We start from the raw sequence: 17,618 nt of genomic DNA, 5'->3' as shown, positions 1-17,618 counted from the left end.
ATGACAGTGGAAAATTGTCTGGCTAATGATTATAGGAAGGCACAGTAGAGGATCTGACCCTATTCATATGAACTTTCTGAGAATGCTTACTTTTATACATACTTCTTAGTCTTCTCTTATCTATACTCTCTGAGATACAGTATGATTTTTGAAAAGAGTCCATGAGATTTATGATTTGGAAATTTATATGAAGAAAATTTACCCCAATCATAACAATTCTTCCATGATAAAAGTCAGATTTTTTTATAATACTGCTCTTAAACAGAGTTTTCTATTTGCTATGGAACACTGCTTTTTAAAACAAACAAACACAATATAGTTTCAGCAGCCTGGGATCATAGTTTGTGGTATGAGGACTAGCCTTTGTAAATATGTAAATATTTCTTCATTTTTTTTTTTTTGAAGGCTAATAATAATTGAGTTCTAATAGACTTCTTCATTTGGAATCTACCAATGTATAACACTAAGAAAACTAAAATGTATCTTTGTTTTGCTAATCAAATTAATGTAAGTAAATTTCTGAAGGAATGTTTTATAATGTTTAATTAAAGAAATGTTTTAGCATTTCAGAAGATAAGTTTACTTACAGTTGACAAGGGAAATTCTTTAAAATATCCCCTCTAAGGTGATACTACTTGCTTGGCCTAGTTCTGAACTGTGTTGTTCATGCCTGTAAGTAATTAAACTGTACTTTTTTTCTTATAATTATATAATTTGAATTCTAACTACCTCATAATTATTCTCCTCAAACAAATACAGATTTCTAGAATTCCACAAGAAAAATCTTAAGTCAGTACAAAAACAAAACAAAAAGTAAATGGTTAAGAGGTGATTTTATTTCTCATTAAAATTTAATCCCTTTGAGCCAATGTTTCTTTATAGATGTTGATGAGTGTGAGAGGCATCCATGTGGAAATGGAACTTGTAAAAACACCGTTGGATCCTATAACTGTCTCTGTTATCCAGGATTTGAACTCACTCACAATAATGATTGTCTGGGTAAGTAACTTCAGTCAATTCTTTGTTGCTCCTATTTCATTTCCCACAATATAATGAAATAAAAAATAAAAGCAAAGAAGAAAACATATTTTGTAAATCTGTTCTAAAAACTGCTGTTTAAAATTGTTTTTATTATTAAAATAATAAATATATATTAAAATAATAACATTTTTATTATTAAAATTGCAAGTGCTATAGGGTTGATAATGTTTAGTTCTTTAAAGCCATAGTATTGGACTAAATAATCACAAAACAGTTTCTGTATTCAGCACTTTTTTAAAACAATTAATTCAGAGAAAAAGATCATTCAGATAATAGTAAATGTATTGGGACTGCTTTATTGTTTGGGGTATTTTCACCCCTTAGATGGCATCAAAGATAGATCTGTCATTGTTTCAGTGTTATGATAAGTATTTCATATAAGTTCATGCTTGTTTTATATTCAGATACTGGAAGTCTGCAACTTATAGATGTATTCTCTTGAAAATTCATTTTAAGTCAGGTTTTGGAGCCAGAGAAACAATGCATGGTGACCAGGTTTCCACATCAACCCTTAGAAACTTAATCATGTTTGTGACTGACTGTAAATTTGCAATGGAAAATAAAGCTGTCTATGAATCATACAGGATTTTAACCTTTGCCCCACACTAACATACAAATGATGGAAATTAGAATTGATAATAAAGGAGAGAGTTGAAGTTGGTAGAAGAAAAAGGAAGAAATGAAACAAGCATTAAGTTATTTCTTGTTTCTGATGTACTATGCTAGGAGCTTTACAGCTTTAACTTATTTTAATCTACATGACCCAATAAGCTATATGAAAGTAACTCAATATTTCTACCATTATGCCTTCATAGCCACCTCACTTTCAATTTAATCTGATAGTATTATTCATGCTTCAGACTTCTGCAGATGCCAGAAATTTTCAGAGCTATTTGGACATTTATTCAACTATCAGCTTGTTGACTATCTCAGATGTCCTGTACGGCCAAATAAGAATACACCTCTGATAAAGTAAAATCATCAGACAACCCAGAAACAATCTTCAAATAACCCAGAAACTTTCTCAAATGTCCATCCTAAACTTAACTGAATAATCTAATAATTAGTCTCCTTTTTTCAAAGCTGTAGTATGTCAGCAAAATATAAATTTAGAATGGTTTTAATATAATTTATTATTCTGTTTTTAATATTCTTAGTTACTCTTTGAATATATTCAGTCTCTCTCTGGGTAATCTGCAAAGTGTAGGCAATCAAGTCAAATCTCATATATCCCCTTGCCTGTGGGAAAAGAGATACTTTTCAGTTGGAAGGAATGGAAAATATCACCTTAAACCTTCAACATTACTTGGTTATAAATGTATGAGTTATATTAATATCAAAACTGTGTTTGGAAAACAGTAGGGATCTCAGTGACTTAGTCACATGACCCTTATGATGTGGGCCATTTCTGTGTTGATGAGAAGCAGTAATACTAGGTTTTGGAAATGTATACCAGTAAATTTGTTTTTATGCTGCAACTTGTGAAGCAGTGTGCATGTTAAGAGCTCTCTCTGAAAGTTATTACTTATTTTTTACAGATATAGATGAGTGCAGTTCCTTTTTTGGTCAAGTATGCAGAAATGGACGGTGTTTTAATGAAATTGGCTCTTTTAAGTGTTTATGTAATGAAGGCTATGAACTTACTCCAGATGGCAAAAACTGTATAGGTAAGTATCTAAATAATAAACAGGATTGATGGAAGGATCATTATACACACACGTGCGTGTGTGTGTGTGTGTGTGTGTAGGGGGAGGGGAGGATATTAATGGTTTGGTTTGGTTTGGTAAAGTAGTGATGTGAATCTTCCCATTAGAGACTCAATTCACACTTCATTTGGTCATCAGACTGCAAGGCCAAGCCAAGATTTGAGGGGGAATTTTGGTATCAGGTATACCTTATATGCTAACATTTGAAATGACCCAGAGTTATTACTAGGGACAATTCTTGAGTCTATTCATGTCTCAGCAAATGTAGGCAAAGAATACAAATCAAGAAATTAACCTCTTGCCAAACGAAAAATATCTAAGATATAAGAAGAGTATATCAGGCATATTGGCCTGTGATGACCTAGAATATCATGGGGCCTGAGTCGAATGCAGATTATTTGGCAGACATAAAACTGCATACAACTATGAAACAGTTATCTCAAGTTTTAATCATTTTTTTCTCTCTCCTTTATCTTTAAAGATACTAACGAGTGTGTTGCCCTTCCTGGCTCCTGTTCTCCTGGTACCTGTCAAAATTTAGAAGGATCCTTCAGATGCATTTGTCCGCCAGGGTATGAAGTAAAAAGCGAGAACTGCATCGGTAAGGCTGACATTTATTATGAGGTCCGTGAGCTTTTCAGCGTACTAAAACTTGGTCCAGACTAGAAATCAGCGAAATCCCAACTACTGCAAACATGCTGACCCAAGAAGTTATACATATAACTGCCTACATCTGTTTTATTGAGCCATCAGAAATGATTTGAAGGTGGAGTGCTGGGAATAAAGAACTCAAAGATGTGGGATTTTTTCATTAAGAGAAATTTGACGCTACTCAAAGAATTTTCAGGGTACTCTAATCTTTTTTGCCAAATGTCAACAGAGACTCTCTACTGAATTTAAAGAGTGTCTACAAAAATTGTAATCTTTGGCAACCAATTTTAAAACAGCTATTAAAGGTGTCTAGAGTCCCAGAAATGTGAAGCAGAAAGTCTTGACAATGCTGTTGAGACATTTTTTTTCCTTGTGAAGGCCTCATGTCAAAACAGAAACTATTAATCCATTTGTCATAACGGATATTTTTCTGTTGAAACTCTTCCAGCCCACAAGAACACTGTAACCACATCAAAAGTGGGTCCCAGAATTGCCTTGTGGACATGATGAGGACACACCTTTTTACAGTTTACTTTATTTCAGTTTGATACAAATTCTTTTTTACAGCCTTGTTGAAATTCAGAAGCACCACCATTTTAGTGTGGTTTTTCTGACGTGAGAGGATTGCTAAGGGTTTTGCTTTTCAGTTCTCCTAGGCTTTTTTTTTTTTTTTTAATTCTATCTCCCTTGGCCAGATTCCTCCTAAATATGTAGCTCTACTGTTCAGGTTCAAGGGCGTTGGGGTTACATAAATAGGGCAGAGAGAAACTGTTCATGTCTTAGAATTTTAATTATTTTTCAGACAATATAATTTGATATTATGGGTATCCCTAGTCGTCGTGATTTGGTTTTAATAGCTTTCACCTTTTCTGTCTGATTTACGTAATTCGTTGTAAGGTTTTGTAGTGTTTTTGATACTAAAAGAATAATAGCAGTAGTAGATTCATCTAAGTAAGAAGTTTCTTGAAAAGTTTAAGACTCTTTCTGTCTTCCCTTTTCTTTATCCGTATTGAATCTTGATCCCTCAGTATCTCAATGATCCTTCCCTTTAAGGAACAATAATAGCAGGGGTGCATTAGTCTCTAAGAAGGAAGTAGAGATAGAATACATGTGCTTCTTTGTATCAGATAGATGTGGCTACCTTTATCTTTAATGAAAGAATCTATGGATATGTTTTTTTTTTTTTTTTTATAAATTTCAGATTCTTTTCTTTACTATTGTTAGTAATGCGGCTATTTTGTACCCCTTAAAATTGATTTTTAATAAACTTTACTGTAGGAATATTTCCTTCAGACTAGAATCTCTTGCACCAGTTTTTTCTTAGGTGAAATGCTTCCTAACATGACTGATACACACATTCATTCACAAGCAAATACTTGTGTGCACACATGTGTGAATTCATCACTGTAGACAGTGGACATTACAGTGAATACCTGGCACCTTCCCAGGTGCTAGAAATTCAAAACTCCAGTCTCTGACTTCAGGTAGCTTACTACCAAATGGAAGAGACTTACTTGTAAATAACATGTTTTGTAAAGATGTCCTTGCAATACAGTGTGACAAACACAGTAATGGAGGTCTGTTCAGGATGTGAGAGGAGGCTGTGAGTAATAATTGTGGTTGTGAGTTGGTGGCGGATCCAGGAGGTCATCACAACGGATTTGTGACATTCTAGTATTACACTAGCAGCTCTGGTAGCATGGTGCCTAAGGCACTTGACTGCTAACCAGAAGGCTGGCAGTTCAAACCCACCAGCCACTCCTCGGAAGGAAGGTTGGACAATCTACTTCTGTAGTGATACAGCCTCAGAGACCCAAGAAGGGGGTCTCTATGAGTCGGGTCCGACTTGACGGCACATAACAACAACAACAACGGTATTACACTATAGCTGAGTGTTTTAGGGAAAAGTTACCAGTTATTCAAGGAGCCCTAGTAGCACAGTGGTTAGGCACTTAGCTGCCTACAGAAAGGTCAAAATGTGAGCTATGGGAGAAATAGGTGTCAGTCTGCTGCTATAAAGATTACATTTTTGAGTAGACAATGGGACATTTCTCTTCTGTCTGATAGGGTTGCTATGAGTTGGAATAGACTCAACAGCTGTGGATTTAGGTAGCATGTAAACATTAGATAGGAATTTACTGGTCACAGAAGGAAAGGGAACAGAGAAGACCATTGGAAACTGAGGAAATATGAACATGGTAAGAGGTGTTGGGTGACCTACAGGCTGTGTGGAGCCATTGCAGGTGTTCTAAGGAGTATGATATGGCTCATTCATCAAAATCCTAAAGGTATAAATTGAGAACTTAGTGTGTGCCAGACACTGTGGCCAGAGGCGAGGGTATAGCCGAACATGTCCTGTCCTCATGGAGTTTACTTACTTCTGTTGTGCCTGTAATTGAGTCTATTGCTGAAAAGAATGTAAAACTAGTAGTGTGTTTTTTCACTTCATTAAAACAACCCACTACATAAGTACTTATCCTTGAAAAATGGCCAAGAATCTTTGGTAAAGAATCCTTACTTACTCAGTCAACCATTCTGACATGGATGAAGAAAATTGGTAAAATTCCCAAACTGTGTCTGAATCCTCTTCCATAGGTGCAGATTTTCAAATATTTCAGTTATAATCAGATGTGCATATTAGAATGACAACACAGTGTGGCAGTGTGAAAAGAAGAGGGGAGATGCAGAAGTCAGGAAACTGTCAGCAGCTGGGGTAACAGAGGGGAAGGTGTTGAATGTAGTAAGGACGTAGAATAGACAGGATACATGGCTGTGTGTATATCGATGGGGGTGGGTGGGTAGGCTGAATAAGGGAGACTCCAGGACCCTAGCTTGAAGTACAAAGGAGGGGGATCAGTCAGAAGACAATGGTTTGGTCAGGCTGAGGCTGTGCTGTGTGTGAGATGTGAAGCTGGTCCTGTCTGCTAGGCAGGTGGACATGGACCTCTGCAGATCAAGCTCGAAGAGCAGGAGATAGGATTGGGAGTCTTGGCATACGGTTGTTAGTTGAAAATGAATATAATCTAAATTTTGAAGCAGTAAATAATTTAATTCTAAAGAATAAATTAAACACATACCTTAATGTAGTCTATTGTTTTTTATTAAATATTCACCTATCTTTTGGCTTAGTGGACTCTGTAATTGGGGAACAAAAAAATGCTATCCAATTAATAGGACATTTTTCTATAAACTACAGTATTGTTTGAGAACCTCTAAAACCCACTTCCATCAAGTCAATTATGACTTATAGCAACGCTATAGAACAGAGGAGAACTGTCCCATAGGGTTTCCAGGCTGTATATCTTTAGAAAAGCAGACTGCCACATCTTTCTCCTGTGGAATGGCAGGTGGTTTCCAACTGCTGGCCTTCTGGTTAGCAGCTAAGTGCTTAACAGCGATTTTTTCATATGTTGAATGGTTTGTTGACTTGATTAATAAGTGCTCCTGCTTGTTCTGCAGATATAAATGAATGTGACGAGGATCCCAACATCTGCCTTTTTGGCTCCTGCACCAATACCCCAGGGGGCTTCCAGTGCATCTGCCCTCCTGGCTTTGTACTGTCTGATAATGGACGGAGATGCTTTGGTAAGCTTTGGAATGCCAGTCCTCTGTCATTGCTGGCCCTCAGAAATTTCAGAGCTACATAGTAAACCATTGTACTAATGGTTGTTGCTACAAGTCTGTGGTAATAGAAATTCAAAATATAAGTCTCAAATGTGTATGTGTTAGATGTGTTTAAGGTACTTTAAATTGTTGACACTGTTTCTAAAATTTTATGTTAAGAGAAAAATTATTACCCTGATTTGCCATTTTCATTTTGTTGCTAGAATTATATATATTTCATACATTGTTATATGAGTTGCTTTTGGAAATTACTGAGAATTTTCTTTAGCTATAATGTAACAATGAAAAACATGCTCTGTAAGAGAATCATTTTGTATTTCAAGCCTGGTTTCTCAGATTTTCTAAGCACACTATTTAAATAGTCAGAACTTTATAGAGAGGTCAGTTTAGATTGGCAAATGAAATTAGGAATTGAGAATTTCCAGACCTGTCTATTAACTGCTAGTCTAATCTCCAGGAGAACTTGTCTGTCAGAAACATGGAATAATATACCTGCTATTTCATTGTTTAAAGTGATCTGTAAGGAGCTCTGCAGTGTTTGCTTTCTTGATCAGATACTCGGCAGAGCTTCTGCTTCACAAATTTTGAAAATGGAAAGTGTTCTGTGCCCAAAGCTTTCAACACCACAAAAGCAAAGTGCTGCTGTAGTAAGATGCCAGGAGAGGGCTGGGGCGACCCCTGTGAGCTGTGTCCCAAAGACGATGAAGGTAAGGGCAATGACATTAAACAACACTTTGTACCAGTTTTTGATTGTTTGCCAGAAGTCAGTTTGACCATGTAATTTATGAATATTTTGAGGGTGAATTAATCTCCTCAGGTATAAGTTTTGATGGTTCGGTAAGCAGACGACTTTGTGGAACTTTTTTCAATTTTTGTATACATGTATAAACGCAGGGAGAGTTACCCTGCTATTTCAGTGTTTTTTCAAATGTTGGCATTAGTTGCTTTCAAAAGAATGAATTTGAGAGATGTAGGGCAGAAGATGCAAGGAAGGGATGAAAATTATACTGCAGATTGCTGTGGGAGTCCCACGTAGGTACTGTATTACAGGCTCTGGCTCTCAGAGTATTATGGAAGATTCTGAGAAGGGGAGTGCACACAATGGCTGTTTTCAGGAAGAGACAGGAAGCCTCACAGGTCTTATTACATCAGCAGGAAGACAGTGCTGCTGGTGTATGTGTAATGGGCAGAGAGATCCATCTGGCTATTCGGTATTAATTGAGCAAACAGAAGGAATCAGGTGTTCTCAGCAGGTGGCACCCTAGAGAGTTTTTGCTTTTGAAATAACCCACAAAATAAAAGATTTTTGTTAAAGGTTTGTAACCAAATCAAACCAAATTCACTGCCGTTGAGTCAGATCCAACTTACAGCCACCCCTCCTTAGGTTTCCAAGGTGGTATCACTACGGCAGTAGATTGCCCCATCTTCCTTCTGAGGAGTGGCTGGTGGGTTTGAACTGCCAGCCTTCTGGTTAGCAGCCAAATGCCTTAGGCACTATGCCACCAGAGCTCCCTAAAGATTTGTAGAGGAAAAACAATTAAGTACAATTTTATGTATGTATTGTAATCAGTTCTTGAACTCTTTGATAGTTTAGACTATCCAGTGATATAGAATTTGTGTTTTTCTCTGTAGTTGCATTCCAGGATTTGTGTCCATATGGCCACGGAACTGTCCCAAGTCTTCATGACACACGTGAAGGTATGGTTTGATATATTCTTTTCCTGTTCTCTTCTTACACATTTATTTTATAAATCATGCTATTTTTACTATATGTAGAGTATATCATATTTAATATATACAGTATTTTTTGTATATCATGTATTGTAATAATAAGATTATATTGTAATATATGAGATAACATATTTCTCTAGCAAAAGAAATGTTTACATGTTCTAAAAATTTTAAGTATGTCAAATGATACATATGCAGTATCAGCATCACTTTTTATATGTGAAAGTTCATGGGCAATTCTATTTTTTAGATGTCAATGAGTGTCTTGAGAGCCCAGGCATTTGTTCCAATGGTCAGTGTATCAACACAGATGGATCTTTTCGCTGTGAATGCCCCATGGGTTACAACCTTGATTATACAGGAGTGCGCTGTGTAGGTGAGTATTTATTCCAACTACACAGCTTCAGGTTCTGTTTTATTTTTCATATTTAGCAAAAGATCTCTCAAATACTCTGGATGGTGGTAGGATTTACAGTGCCAAGATAAGTAGCTAATAATGGCACCATCTTTGGCCATCCTAGATTTTCAGTCCGACCTGGTTTATGGGAAGATGGAAAGAATTGCCAAACCTCTTCTTTCAAACAAATACATAAACTCTAATGTGTCTAGAGACTTAGAAATGCCAAAATCCACTAATTAGGGAAGAGATCAGTTTTACTTTATGACTTTCCATACCTACATTACTTCTCTGAACTTGTCTCAATCACAGCATGGCTGATGGGGGCTCTGACTATTGCACACTGGATCCCTCAAGGTCCTTTGAACTTTGTAAAGGCTGGCCAGCCATTCAGAGGGGGTACAGAAATCATGTGTGCCCTTCAGTAGTCCCAGAAATGTATGAGGGTGAGCATGAGTATTCATGAGCATACTCCTATTAAAGCAACACTTCTTTGTTGCATTTTCTTGTTCTTTTTCAGATACTGATGAATGTTCAATTGGCAATCCATGTGGAAATGGTACATGCACCAATGTTATTGGGAGCTTCGAATGCAATTGCAATGATGGATTTGAGCCTGGCCCCATGATGAATTGTGAAGGCAAGTGATCCTTTCCTTCAGCATTATTTCTTCTTGATATAGATTTCTTCAAATATCTCAATCTTCATGTTGTTCTGTGGTCAAAATGTTTTCCTTTCCTCAGTGAGCATAGTTAAAATAGCTGCTTTAAACCTTTGATTAAACATGTGGAGTGTTTTGAAGTTGATATCTGTTGGTTTGTCTTTTTCCCTTGATATTTGGTCACATTTTCCTGGTTCCTCAGTGTGTTGGTTAATTTTGGATTAAACCCTAGATATTGTCAGTGATATTCTGTGGAATCAGTTATGGTGTTCCAAAGAATTTTTTTTTGGGGGGGGGCAGGCAATTAACTTGGGTAGACTCACATAGTAGATTGCCCTGCCTGTGGTGGTATGTGGGTCAGATTTCAGTTTTGCTTTCTAAACTTTAGTTGTTAACTTTTTTGATTTTACCTCATAGGCACAAGGTGCAACCAATAACTTGGGCTTAGTTTATGCAAAAAAAATATTAGCGCTTCTCCTTCTCTGGCCCTCTCTTTTCCAAGGGGTTTCCCCTCATGGTTTTATTGGGACACTGATTGCTCCCAAGACTCCTGCCCCTGGTTCCTCTGGACAGAAGAGTGGAAAGATTTCTATCACAGATTTACCCCTTAGGCTAATATTTACAACAACAACAAAAAGAAAAAAAAAAAAAAATGGGGAACTTGACCGTGGGTGGTTGCTTGCTCCATTTCAAATCGCCAAAAAGCTGCCTGCTTATTTTCAGTCTCCAGAGTCCTCAGGTAGTTGTTCTGGTATTTTGCCCAGAGTTTATAGCTATTATTTGTCATAATACAGGTTTGTTAGGCACCCAGTCATCCTATACCAGATGTGGAAGTTCTCTTATCATGTTGCTTTCCTGTATGACCTCCAAGTAAAACCATCAATGAATATTTAAACAAATAATTAGAACTGTAGGCTGAGCACATACCTGCCCATTTCTTTGACCAGATATTAATGAGTGTGCCCAGAACCCACTGCTATGTGCTTTCCGCTGCATGAACACCTTCGGGTCCTACGAATGCACGTGCCCAGTTGGCTATACCCTGAGGGAAGACCAGAAGATGTGCAAAGGTAAGGCCACTCATGTGGGAAAATTAAAACTTCATTGCCACACTAGAAATAATATTTCAAGGCTTTTATAGACATTAGCCATGTTCTTCTAGAATTTTATAGAAATACAGAATGAAAGCATCTTTGACAACAGATTTCCACACCTAGTTTCATGACATTTAATGGTCCATCCAGCCAAGTCAAAGACAAGATGGGACTAAGGACCTCAGCATTGTCGTATTCATAGGCTTTCACTAAAGCAAAGATTTCCCTTTTTCTGATCTATTTATCATTAAGAGGAATGCTGAAACTTCATAAATCTGGAATAGAGCCAACAGCTAGTAGAAGCTGGGCTAGCTTTTCCTTTCCATTCCCTGTTACACAAACAGATTTCTTCTTAAGAGCAAGAACACTGAAAATATGATTTGCATTATAGCCTGTCCCTTAGATTTTCCTGTTTTTGCTTTTTCCTATTAAAAATATTTTCTAGATCTGGATGAATGTGCGGAAGGGCTACATGACTGTGAATCAAGAGGCATGATGTGTAAGAATCTGATTGGCACCTTCATGTGCATCTGCCCCCCGGGAATGGCCCGAAAGCCTGATGGAGAAGGCTGTGTAGGTAAGGCACACATGCAAGTAAATACAGAGGAAACAATTTAGAAAGGTAAATGGCAGTTAATAGAAGACATTAACTCCTGGGTTTATATTGAGATTAGACGTTAGTGGCCTGATCTGTAAATTACATATTTTTATAAAAGAGCAAATTCCTACATAAATATTCAATTATAAGTGAATATTTTTCTTTAAACCTATTAGATATTTAATTCATATTCTCTGCTTAGTAATGTTGAAAATAGGCTTACCTCATCCATTTTGTTATGCGGTGGGTCTTTCAAAAACACTATTCCTCCAAACCATGCAATCCAGAAACTTAACCTGGACTCCTAAATCATGGTTATTACATAATTTCTTTCCCTTAAAATCTAGCACAAGGCGAACATATAGGGAATGATACAGAATAGAAATAGACATTGGTAACCATCCTATCATCTTAGTGTTCATGATACTCATTTCATTTTTTTTTTCATTTATTTGAATGTGTGTATGTATTCACATGTCATCTAGCTCAAATGTTCATGTAGAAATCTGCTTATTTTATCATTATTATTATGTGTGAAAATGCTCTTATTTTTGTAACTAGTTCAATTTTACACTGTCCTGTCACTACATTTATATGTATATCTGCTTGGAAGAGGGGGAAGCACGGTACTTAGATTAAAGAGCCCTGATTTTTGAACAGGAATCTCCCATATGTGAGGAACTTGAAAATGACTTCATTCTCTGTGCCTTACTTTCATTTATATAGTGAGAAACTTAGTCTAAGTGATTTTGGAATGGGAGAAGATATCTGTTCTAGCTCTAATACTCTGTGAATTTAACTTTTGAAAGAAAAGATCCATGGAAGCTTTGTACATTTATACATTTTCATTTTTAAAAGATACAGGTTCTGAAATTTTTCTGGTTGTCAAGTTTTTTTATTATATTATGCTCATAGCTGAAACTTCTGAAGAACTTCTTAATCAACAGAAAATTCTTTGTAGAGAAGTTCCATTTTTTTTAGCAGAGAGTATGTTTTTAAAATTAGAAATTGGATAATAAACAGCCAAAATAGTATTATAAACAAGGAATGTTTACTAATGCTAGGATGACAAATTAAGCCACACACAGGAAAAAAAAATTACATCTGAATACATGAAATTGGAACAAATTTTGTAACAAAATTACAAAAAAAAAAAAAAAAACTTTAAGTAGCAAAGTATTTAAGGACAGGGAATTAAAAATTAGGCAGGAAATCTAAAAACCTCTGTAACATAACCTATAAACTTAAAGATGAAGATTTGACTATGCAGTATATTACACCTCAGTTATTATTCCTTAAGTAAAAAGTGAATGAAGAAATTTACTAAATACACAAATGTTGCCAAGATCATTAGTGAAAATGCCAACAGGATACCTTTTTTGGATTCATTAAATTGTTTGAATGTAATTAAGGAGAAGGAAGCCTTTTTGAAGATGATATAATAAAAATGTATTACCGCACTCCCACCCCTTGAAGATTTTACAAGTATGCAGGTAGGAAGAGGCTGTCTTACTTTAAACAAGGAAATGTCACTAATACAGATACTGAAGATTATCTGTCAAATACTATAAACATGTCAATCAAAAACACATAAGACACTGAAAAGTAGCATGTTCTTTAGACTTTGGCAGAGTAAAGATTTCTCTAGAAGCAACTCTCCCAATATTTGATTAGACGAATAGGGACACAGGCGGTCAGTGAGAGAATTATGCAGTGTTTTTGTGGAAGCCCAGTGTGATGTCAGGAAAGGAAGATAAAAGGAAAAACTATAGTAACATGCTATTATAATTATATATATATATATAAAAAAATAGTCTCTTAGACATGGAGGCTGCTGCAGATAAGATGGGAAAATGAGAAGGAAAGAAACAACCATCAGTTATTCTATCTTGAATGCTACTCAGAGCTATTTTAACCTAAATTACCTGTAATAACACAAATCTGCAACTAATGAATACATGCTAGGGGGAAAAAAATAAGAAAGAATCAGATTAAAACACGCCTAGGAAGTAGAAGTTTAGAAAAATAAATTTCATAATCTGCACAAGATCTCATTAGATAAAAGTCAAATAGATATTAGATAGAAAAAGAGAAGGTACAATAATATCATGAGATAATGAATTAGCAGACCTAAGGAAAATCAATCAGTTAATAAATAAAACTAACACAGAAATTAAAGTCACAATATTAAATCTAATAAAAAGTAGAAAAGGCCCAAACCACAATCAGGTATATGGATGTGGCAGTGATTAAGTAGAAGATAATAGAGATGGAAGCCAAAGAAGATCCAATGTGTGCATAACTGAAGTCCTTGAAAAAAGAAAACTGAATAAACAGCAAAAAGTATTCAAGTATATTTGAGTAATTGTGTTATAAACCTTGTAGAAACAATTTAAATCAGTACTTCAAGAGAATATACTACCCCATGAAAAATTGTTTCACAATTGTTGTTCATTTATTCAGTTATGTTTATTAAACACTTGCTATGTTCTGGGTACTGAGGATATAGCAATAAACTAGATGGACAGCTCTCCTTCTTTCAAGTAGTGTACATTCTAGTGGAGGAGAAACAGATAATAAATAAATAAACATGATAATTTCATATAGTGGTAAGTTTTCATGAAAATAAAATTTAATGATTGGGTGGGAGCTACTTTAGAATACACATTCAAAGAAAATTTTCTGATAAGGTGACATCTGTGCTGAGACCTAAAATGAGGATAAAAAAAGAGCAAAGACCTCCTAAGACAGGAATGAAGGCTAAAGCAATTGGAGTTCATTCCAGGAAGAGAGTGACAGAATGTGAGATCCAGAGATACATAGACCATCGTAAATAGTTTGGTTTTATGCTGAGTGCACATGGCAGAGTGATTCAGAGTGTGAGCACTGGAGATGGACTATGAATATGAGAAATCTAGTTTCATATTTTCTAGCTCTGTGACCTTAGACATGTTGGCTAAATATTGTGCTTCAAATTCTTCATCTAAAATCAAATTGGAATAATAAGAGCACATTTCTGATAGGGTTGTTGTAAGGATTAGTGAATTCATGTAAAGCCCTTACATGCTTGACACAGAGTAAAGTCTCAGTTAAGTGTCAATATTATTATCTAGTTTACATTTTAAAAGATCTCTGGCTGCTGTGCAAGTAATGTATTTTAGGAAAGAAGGAATAGAAGCTGGGATTTCATTCAAGTGAATTTTGTAATCATCCAAATGAAAAACATAGAGGTTGAAATTAGAGTCCAAGCAGTGTGGAAGAAGAGTGAAGAGTTAGAATATATTTTGGAGATAATCATTAGAACATGCTGATGGATTGATTCTGCATGGTAGATGAAAGAAGACAGGCATAAAATATGACTGCTAGGATTATTACTTGAATAATTGGTTGAATGAAGCTACTATTTACTAATATGGAAAAGACTGAAATAAGTTGGGAGAACAGAAGAATAAAAGTTCTATCTTTCAGAAGGCTGGCAGTTCAAACCCACCAGCCACTCCTCGGAAGGAAGACTGAGCAATCTACAATCTACTTCTGTAATGATACCACCTCAAAAACCCAAGAAGGGGCCGCAATGAGTCGGATCTGACTTGATGGCAGTGAGTTTGGTTTGGTTTTGGTTGGTAAATTTAAAAAAAAAAAGAAAAAGAAAAACTCAATGCCATCGAGTTGATTGAAACTCATAGTAACCCACTTTGGGTTTCTGAGGTGGTAAATCTTTGTGGAAGTAGATTGCCCAGTCTTCTGCAGAGTGGCTAGTGGGTTTGAACCTCTAACCTTCTGGTTAGCAGTCAAATGCCTTAGGCACAACACCACCAGAGCTCCTTTGCTAGTAAATAGACAGTGTTTAAAGTCATGAATTTGGATAAGATCACCAAGACAGAGGCCATAGAGAGAACCAGAAGAGCAAATTACTGAGTTCTAGGGCATTCCAACATTTACAGTGATGGAAAATATTTCAGGAGACTGAAAAAAGAATAGCCAGCAAGATAGGAAATTAGGTAAATGTGATATCATGAGGTTCAACAGAATGAATTACTCAAGAAGTTAGGGAGTGGTTGTGTATCATGTGGTTGAGATGTAGACTAAGATAAAGACAGAGAATTAATTAATAATCAGATTTCATGACCTTGTCAGGAGTAGTTTCAGTGAAGGAGTAGAACAAGTTGTTAAAGAAGGAATGAGAGATGAGATACAGTGGAAACTACAACCATACATCACAATTTAACCAAAAAATTTTGCCCTGAAGAGGAATAAAGAAATGTGGCAGTGTCTGGAGGAGTAATATATAAGTAAGAGGAGATTCTGTTTTGTTTTGTTAAGATAGAAGTTACTAGAGAATGTATACTGAGGAGTAAATCTGATTGAGAAAGGATGAGGAAAAATGAGGTATAATTGTGAAATCTTACCAGACATTCCAGAGTATGTGTGTGGAAGGACTGCCTTCGAGAAAAATCACAGATACTTCATCCACTGAAAAATGATTAAACTTGAAAATGAGAACACAGGCTAGTGGTTAATAATGGAGAAATGGAGTTTTGTCTGAAGAAAGGAAGAGAATGACCATGCTAGAGAGTAGGATTGTCAAGGGAATATGGAATACCTATTTGAGGTCTGAATCATGAATTAAAATGAGACTTGTAGTGGTGTGTTTTACTCTAGTGTGTCGTTCTAAACAGGATTAGGCATGGAGTAGGGGGAAGGAAGTGAGAATTTGACAGGAATGATGGACAATGAAAACGTCAATAATTGACAGTCCTAATGAAGTGCAGAAAATGAAATGCTTGAAATTCAAAGTTTAATAAGTAGTGGAACAGCACTCCAAGATAATACCCTACTAAAGTTATGAATTTCAACAGCAAAAAGGAAAAAAAAAAAAAAATCAGGCTCTTTTCCCCAACTACTTTCAGTAATTCTCCATGCTACATGCAGGGGTAGAAAGATGATGTCATACCTATAACCCACACATTTATTCCCTTGATCAACATAATCCCTGAATAACTAGGTAAAGCAGATAGAAATAATAATACTGGAGTTATGGGTAACTAACCAAAAAAGAAAAACCACTCACTGCTGTTGTGTTGGATCCAACTCATAGCAGCCCCTCCTTGGGTTTCCGAGGCAGTATCACTACAGAAGTAGATTGCTCAATTTTTTATCCAAGAAGTGGCTGGTGGGTTTGAACTGCCAGCCTTCTGGATAGCAGTCAAATGCCTTAGGCACTATGCCATCGGAGTTCCTATGGGTAACTAAGGAGAAGCTAAAGTATCAGATTTAGTGAAGGCAGAGAAAAAGAGCAGATTAAACAACTGGGAAAAATAAATGAACCCACCTAGCCAGCAGATACAGAGAAACAGGGAAGGAGAGAACTCATTAGAAATACAAAAGAGGTTGGTGGGGGCGAAAAAAAGTCACATAACCCACAGAGGTATTGCAGATTCAGAATACCCACATCGGGAGTTGGTGGTGGTAACCTTGGCAGCAGAGTGAGTAGATAATCTTACTGGGAAACAGCTTAAAACCCCCCATTGGCTTGGGCTGTCATGGAGCCCAGAAAGAATTGGGGAAAGGGAGAAACTCCCTCCAAGTAGGCAGATCCCCAGAGCAGTTCACAGCAGTGGACTGGAGTTCAACTCTTCCATGACCCCTTGTTAGCACCGAGTGGACAGGGTACAGGGTTTCTGTAGCTTTTCAAGCCAAGTCGAAAGTAATGGCCCTCTACCCATTGGGATCTCTGCTGATTTTGAACCACAGGTCTTTGATTGACAGTAGAATATCATCATTAGCAGACAGCTCAGAAAAACACAAGCTACGCTGCCTATCACAGCAGAGCTGTCTGTACTATCTCGCCCAAATGTGGAAAGGGGACTTGCTACTGGTGCTCTTTTCCTTTCTTTCTTTTTCTTTTTTCCACTTCTCCCCTACCTCATCCAATAGAAGGAACACGTTAAACCACAAAGCAACAGGAGTTACTGCACTGAACACCTCACCCAATAGGTAACACCAGTAGCTCCTGTGCCACAGAAACAATGGCAGATGGTTGACACCACCTGCTCGTCCCAACTCCAGATCCCCCTCATGATGAACAGAGACTTGCACCCACATCCCCACCAGT

At 36.5% G+C, this 17,618-nt stretch overlaps 1 protein-coding gene across 1 annotated transcript in view; it reads left to right on the top strand.

Annotated features, from left to right (window-relative positions):
• Positions 1-17,618, top strand: part of FBN2 (fibrillin 2) — a 365,588-nt gene that overhangs the window by 313,080 nt on the left and 34,890 nt on the right. Inside the window, exons 46-55 of the mRNA XM_007947457.2 lie at positions 883-999; positions 2,580-2,708; positions 3,229-3,348; positions 6,858-6,983; positions 7,577-7,729; positions 8,655-8,720; positions 9,004-9,129; positions 9,671-9,790; positions 10,759-10,881; positions 11,351-11,482. Of these exons, the coding sequence (XP_007945648.1) occupies positions 883-999; positions 2,580-2,708; positions 3,229-3,348; positions 6,858-6,983; positions 7,577-7,729; positions 8,655-8,720; positions 9,004-9,129; positions 9,671-9,790; positions 10,759-10,881; positions 11,351-11,482 (1,212 nt within the window). The remainder of the gene's footprint in view (positions 1-882; positions 1,000-2,579; positions 2,709-3,228; positions 3,349-6,857; positions 6,984-7,576; positions 7,730-8,654; positions 8,721-9,003; positions 9,130-9,670; positions 9,791-10,758; positions 10,882-11,350; positions 11,483-17,618) is intronic.

The sequence above is a fragment of the Orycteropus afer genome, unplaced genomic scaffold, assembly GCF_000298275.1.
Source record: "Orycteropus afer afer isolate SDZICR_OR568_19922 unplaced genomic scaffold, OryAfe1.0 scaffold00185, whole genome shotgun sequence".
NCBI lineage: Eukaryota > Metazoa > Chordata > Mammalia > Tubulidentata > Orycteropodidae > Orycteropus > Orycteropus afer.
Note: the sequence above shows the minus strand (reverse complement) of the source record. Positions and strands in the feature narration are given on the sequence as shown.